This window comes from Mytilus edulis, chromosome 14 (genome assembly GCF_963676685.1).
Source record: "Mytilus edulis chromosome 14, xbMytEdul2.2, whole genome shotgun sequence".
In the NCBI taxonomy this organism is placed as follows: Eukaryota; Metazoa; Mollusca; class Bivalvia; order Mytilida; family Mytilidae; genus Mytilus; species Mytilus edulis.
The window spans coordinates 6,551,219-6,558,684 of record NC_092357.1 but is presented as its reverse complement, the minus strand read 5'-3'; the positions used below and the strand labels follow the sequence as shown (position 1 = coordinate 6,558,684).

Sequence of the window (7,466 nt, the reverse complement as noted above, 5' to 3'; positions counted from 1 at the left end):
TAGGTTTCATGAAATGAACACTATCATTTGACGCGATAAAGTTTGTCTACACAGAGGCATTTGATATTTCAACTGTTTATAAGAACCCAAATGTTGATTGGTATGAAGACGAAACGTTCTTTATTGTCAGTTTGTTAGTTGTAGAAAGTAAATTCATAAAAATACCGAGCGACGAGGAAAATTAAAAACAGAAAATCCCAAATCAAATGGCAAAAACAAAAAGCTCACACACATCAAACGAATGGAAAGCTACTGTCATATTCCTGACTTGTTACTGGCATTTTCTTATGTAGAAATGGTGGATTAAACCTGGTTTTATAGCTAGCTAAAGCTCTCACTTTTTAACATTTTTGTCTACAAATCTTTATATGTCGAGGCATTTTTCATTGGATATTTTACAGTTTTTCTTATGTTGTGTTATTACACCACTGTTCCAGGTTTAAGGGATAATTCCCTCATACATACATATCTGTCAACTTGTATTTTTGTCCATCTGATGAGTTAAGCCTTTTTCAACTGATGTTTATAGTTCGTTCTTATGTTGTACTGTTTTACCACTGTTCCAGGTTAGGAGAGGGTTGAAATCCCGCTAACATGTTAAACCCCGCCACATTATGTATGCAGGTGCATGTTCCAAGTCAGGAGCCTGTAATTCAGTTGTTGTCGTTTGTTAATGTGTAACATATTTGTTTTTTCGTTCATTTTTAGTACATAAATAAGGCCGTTAGTTTTCTCGTTTGAATTGTTTAACATTGTCATTTCGGGGCCTTTTGTAACTGACTATGCGGTATGGGCTGTGCTCATTGTTGAAGGCCGTACGGTGACCTATAGTTGTTAATCTTCGTGTCCTTTTGGTCTTTTGTGGACAGTTATCTCATTGGCCATCATTCTACATCATCTTTTTTTTTATATATATAAACAATAATAGGTCAATGTCTGACAAATATCAACATTTTTGTATGAAGCTAAGAAACTGTTGTTATTTTCTGACATTGACTTGATATTGTTTTTACACTGCAGCTAAAAATCGCGTTAAATAGCTATTCACATATTAACATAAGAAATATGTAAGAAAAAGTGACGTGACTTTAAATTGACATTGAGCGAAATATCCCTTTGTTACTATTTTTGGTAAATAAGACAACATGAAGTGTAATAATTAATCTCTGTTAATGTAACAGCTTGATTTACGTTGTCTTATCGGGGCCTATTATAGCTGACTATGCGGTATGGGCTTTGCTCATTGTTGAAGGCCGTACGGTGACCTGTAGTTGTTAATGTCTGTGTCATTTTTGTCTTTTGTGGATAGTTGTCTCATTGGCAATCATACCACATCTTCTTTTTTATATATCAAACTGATAGTTTTCCCTATCTATTGATTCTCATTTTTTTATTTCATGGCCTCATCACACGATATAGTTTTTTTTCTGTTTGGTTACCTGTTATACTTTCTCTATGATTTTTTCGTTTCCAATTGACAAGCACACCACATCTCCTTAATTTCATAAATGATTAGGTTATCATGTTATACTTTTCGCGGTAGGTATAGTGTCCGGCTAGGATCGTGGTTTTTTGAGTGATTTGATCGGTCTTATTCGAGTGTGACCACTTTTTTTCGAGTGAATATGATCAAAAATGTAAACAAACAGATTTCTTTTCTAACAAGACGTGATATAGAAGCTTGAGTTTGATATACAAGGATAAACATGATATGTTAGCATTTGAGATATAAAGATAATACCATTTTGACATTGCTTTTCGTTTAAAAAGTTAAATTTAGCCTTAAAATGCTTTTAATCCAAAATACCGAATAAAGCTATTTTCTTACACATACCAATGCAAATGTCGACGGAAATGCATACAGGGAATCTATATATCCTTAGATACACAGACACTTTACAAAAACTATTGTTATTGCATGGAAAACGACATTTGAGACTAAATGAAGTTTTTCATGTCCGGAATTTTTCGAGTGTGTCCTGTTTTTATCGAGTAATTATACACTTTTCTTATAGCTAAATATGTTATGTGTTTGCGTATAAAAACTATTAAATAAAGGCTCAAATTAAGTACTTTCAAGGCACATGGTGTATCAACACTAGCATTTTATCATGAAACAAGTATCGTTCATTTGTATATATTCTTTTTCTCACATCTTCAAAATTGCATGTACATTATATATACGTGATGTCAACAATCTAACGTGAGTGTTCCGGACCATATAAGTATTTGAACCTAATGGGATAACTATAACTATTACTGAACAGCAAAATATCGACTTGGAAGATAACTTCTAAAAATGTCTTAATATGGTACTTATATATAATAATATAAGTACTGTTTATACAAACTGACATTCCAGCTTACACTTAATAATTAATGTGATAATAAAGATGCTGACATTATTGATACTTTTAATTAACATACACAGACCACTTAGTACATCTTGAGGTTAAATCCCTGGCATTTGACACTTTGAAGTTACAACTGGAATCTCACTAGGAGGCACACTCTAATCTTTTCTTAATCAGATACATGTCATAAACAATCACAGTTGGTGAAGAAATGCAGATTATGATACCAGATCTTATAGAAAATAATTACACAACAATTAGTACATTATCTAAAGGTCAGTGAGGCCAGACTCCTCCCACTGTTGATTGATGTACCCTATCTGTGTGTGAAGCCATATGCATGGTCTTTGTATAATCACTTTTTTGGTTCATAGCAGGCTTGACTAGTTGATATAGTTTTACAGTGCTATTATTTAATTTATTATTTAATTTAAACAACTACTTATAATTTGGATTATTTTATTCACTCGTGACATAATGTCTGGCAGAGGAAAAGGTGTTCGCACAAGAAGGAATAGAGTTACTCCATATGCAAATTCAGCTATTTCTGATAGACAATGGGATTTAAACAATCCATCCAACTGGACTTCACAAAAATTTCGAGAAGAATTGGACAAAAAAGGCATAAAAACTCCAAGTTCTTTACCCAAATCGGTATTAAAACAACTATATATCGAAAATTCTAACACAAGTGGGATTACTACACCACAAATTCAACAAAACAGGACTATTTCTGACAATGATACATCCAATCCGTTGAGTACAGAACCTGAAGTAGCTGTAACAGACAGTGGGACCAATGTACAACCTTTAGCCTCTTTGGACATAAACAATATTCCTGTTCCCAATACTTCCTTGGCAGAACAGGACACAATGAGTGTAAACCATCAAGTAACAAGCAGTAATACAGGTGGAATTACCAATGACATTCCAATGCAGAACTCTAATTTCAACAGTATGGCTACAATGTCTACCATGCTGGCACATTGTTTCAGTGGCTTTCAACAAAGTTTGAATCATTTTAACCAGAATTTAAACAAAGGGACTAATACTGACAGCAGTGGATTCAACCTTCAGCAATGGTATAAAGCTCAAAGTTCTACAACTAATCACATGGATCAAGTTCCGAATATTCCCATATTTCAAACAGGATTACAACAGGATTTGATTTATCCGTCTCCAACCGTACAGCAGTTAGATGCCCGAGACTCATCTACTCAACATTGATTTCAAGGAGTGCGCTCAGATTCTTTTTCAAATGTGGATATCATTTCTCCTATTCTTCAAAAACAGATCATTGAGGGTAAGGATATTAACTTGGCATCTCTGTTAATACCAAAATATGAATGTCCCCAAACAAATAATATTTTGGCTAATGGTATAGAATTAAATGTTTCAGGTAAGCCTGATCCACGTTGGAACAGAAAGTTGTCTTTGCAGGAATTTATTAGGGCTTTTGGAAAATTTAAAAGGGTTATGACAACTGTTTTCCCAGATAGGCGTGCCGAATTGGACGCATATCAAGACGACATCATTGATATATGCAACTTTTTTGGAGATAAGTTTTATGATTACCATAAAATGTTCTCTGCAAAAGCTGCAACTTTGTTAAGAGAAAAGTTTGTAAACATTGATTGGAGTAAAAGGGATCGTGATATTTTAAATTTAGTTACAGCTGGGGCTAGCATAAACATTAGTAAAACCTGTAATATGGCAGATCATACCACAGCTTTCTGTTCATTACAAACTTCTGGGAATTACCAGTCACATTTTAACAAAAATTAAAGGCAGTTTGAAGCTTCCATTGATTCAGGTCCTTCATCCGATAAGTTAGACAAAAATGGCAGAACACGTGTATATTTCAAGGGGGAAGAGGTTTGCAACAATTTCAACACTGCCAGGGGGTGCACAAGGATCAATTGTTCTAAGTGTAACCTATCTAACCACTCCCTACCAAATTGCAGAGTCTCAAACAAAGGTGGAGAGCAGAATTCACTTGCGAAACCCCTTTTACCTATTTCATCTGAGAATAGTGGGAAAAATTTTAAAACATGACTAGTATTAGAGGACTTTCCAAAGGAAGCTACTTCCCCAATTAATGTGGATAAGCTCGAAATTGAACTATTAAGTTATTCTGACAAATCATTTGTAAAATATTTATGTAATGGTCTACGAAAGGGTTTTGATACTATGATATCAGAAGTAAATTTACCTACAGAAGAATGCAGAAATAGTTTTTCAGCAAGGTCACAACCAGAAATTATAAGTGCCTTAATATCAGTTGAGGTAGAGAGAGGATACATGTATGGGCCTTTTAACAACCTCCCCTTTCCGAATTATAGGGTTAGTCCCATAGGGATAGCAGAGGGGAAATACTCAAACAAAAAACGCTTAATATTAGATTTATCCTCCCCTCACAATGATGATGAACATTCAAGCATAAATGATTTGATTAATAAAAATAATTGTTCAATGTCCTATGTCAAGATAGATGATGCCATTGATATAATTTTGCGTCTAGGAAGGAACTCCTGGCTTTGTAAATTCGATATTTCAGACGCATTCAAAATTTGTCCTATCTTTCCAAGCCAGTGGCCATTTTTCTGTATAAAATGGTGTGAGATGTATTATTGTTTTGTTAGATTAACCTTTGGTTGTCGTTCCAGCCCAAAAATTTTTGATCATGTGTCCCAAGCTATTTGCCACATAGCAACACAAAATTACAAAATTCTAAACATATTACATTTGCTTGATGACTTTTTGACCATTGATTCACCATCAGCAGATGGAGAAAGAACAATGGCAATTATGATGATGATTTTTAAAAAGCTTAACATACCAGTAGCTAGTCACAAAACTATAGGTCCTGTCAAATGTTTGGAGTATCTGGGTATTATACTGGACACTGAAAAAATGGAAGCTCGACTACCAACTAATAAAGTTGAACGTATTTGTGAGTTCATCTCAAAAATTTATAGGAAAAGAAAATGCACTAAAAGGGAACTTTTACAGCTTTTAGGTCATCTAAATTTTGCTTCAAGGGTGATTCTTCCTGGTCGAACCTTTGTTTCATATCTTATTAATCTGTCCTGTACCGTCAATGATCTGCACCATTATGTTCACCTAACTAAGGAGTGCCGAACAGATTTATACTTTTGGTTGCGTTTTCTTAGCAATTGGAATGGAGTAAATATGTTTTACAATAAAGATTACATTTCAAGCTTCGACATGGAACTCTTTACAGATGCATCATCAACTAAAGGCTTCGGTGGTTATCATAAAGGAGAATGGTTTTCTTCTTCATGGTCAGGAAATTTGGAATTACCAGTTGAGAAAAAATATTCAAATGCTTTCCTGGAACTGTATCCTATTGTAGTGGCAGCTATTCTATGGGGTTCCAAGTGGTCTAAAAAACGTATTCTTTTCTGGTGTGATAATGAGGCAACAGTTGCAATAGTGAAAAAAGGTCGCTCTAAATGATTACAGATCATGAGTTTAATGCGACAATTAACATGGTGTGCCTGTAAATATAACTTTCATTTCAGTGCAAAACATGTACCAGGATATGAAAATGAAATAAGTGACGTTTTGTCTCGATTTCAGATGGACCGTTTCCGCAGGCTGGCTCCAAATGCAGCACTTCAACCTCATCAGTGCCCACCCAGTTCAGAAGTAATGTGGTCCTGAACAAAATAGTTCATCAACTTTGGGATATTGCTATTGCAAGCAAAACAAGAAGTGCATATGAAACTGGATTTAAACATTTTGAGAGATTTATGTTGCTGAACAATTTTAAATTTAATTACCTACCACCTATTTCAGAAGACATTTTGATTTATTTTACTGCATATTGTTTCCATTTTTTGAAACTACAGTATTCTACCATAAAATTGTATTTATGTGGAATAAGATACAAATATTTAAAAAATAATTGTAAGGATCCCTTAGAATCTGACAACAACACACACTTAGATAGACTCTCCTACATTTTGAACTCTGTCAAAAACTTCAAAAACCAAATGACAAGAAAAGATTACCTATTACTTTCGAAATTTTAGAGAAAATTATATTTCGTCTAAGACAAGGTGTGTTTACCCCTTTTATTGATTTAATGCTAGAAGCAGTATGTACTGTAGGTTTGGACCCATCTGTTAATTTATGTATTGGAGATATTATTTTGCATCAAGATATGATAATTTTGAAATTGAAACAGTCTAAAACAGACCCTTTCAGGAAAGGTGTAGATATTCAACTCCATAAAGTAAAAAAATCAAATTTGTCCTTTTAAAATCTTAGTCAAATATTTACAAGTTAGAGAGAGTATTAAACAAGGTCTCCCATCTGATCCACTTTTTATCTCACAAAATGCTTTGGCATTAGAAAGGAATTATTTCATTAATTGTATAAAACAAGTACTTAGTATATGTGGCTTCAATCCTGATCACTATAATGGTCATAGCCTACGCATAGGAGCTGCCACTACTGCAGGTAAAGCACATATTGAAGACCATTTGGTCAAATCACTAGGACGCTGGTCCTCTGATAGTTACTGCAGGTATATACGAGTGTCATCTACTTCAATTAAATATGCACAAGAATTGTTAGGAAAATATTAACATGAACATAATAATGTTTTTAGAATACAGATCTACACATTCATGTACATAGATTTTTCCATTGTTATTTTTTATATATTTTTTTTTTCTCATGACTTTATTGAAGGTGAAAAAATCTTAATCCTAAATCCTTGGGGGCACTCAGCTGTTCCATCTGAGTTTTTGGACCTTGATGGAATTTTATCACTGGTTATTTCTAAAATTTCATTCATCCCCAAGCATTTCGGGGAAAAATTTTATCAAATTTATTCCAGCGCCAGTTTGATAGACCCCTGCTACTTCACAAGTACATGGGCTATCCCCATGCAGACCTTGCACACACCGGCTGCAGATGAGACGCCTAGTCTCATCACCTAAGTGGAGAACCCTCGCTTCACATTCCACGGCTGGCGTATTGTCGGGCAGGCAGGTTCTTCCTCACACTGGAGGTTGCAAGCTGACTTGCTCAGGCAGGAACTCAAAATTGTTTTGTATGCTGAGTGTTTCCCTCAGGCCA

At 34.5% G+C, this 7,466-nt stretch overlaps 1 protein-coding gene across 1 annotated transcript; it reads left to right on the top strand.

Annotated features, from left to right (window-relative positions):
* The first annotated feature begins 4,544 nt into the window (after positions 1-4,544).
* On the top strand, positions 4,545-5,834 carry LOC139503435 (uncharacterized). Its single transcript, XM_071293215.1, has one exon. The coding sequence runs from the start codon at positions 4,545-4,547 to the stop codon at positions 5,832-5,834; it is 1,290 nt and encodes a 429-aa protein (XP_071149316.1).
* Positions 5,835-7,466: the final 1,632 nt, after the last annotated feature.

What these genes read in the sequence shown, in the direction of transcription:
- LOC139503435 (XM_071293215.1), top strand. Translation starts at nt 4,545, where the DNA reads ATGATATCAGAAGTAAATTTACCTACAGAAGAATGCAGAAATAGTTTT.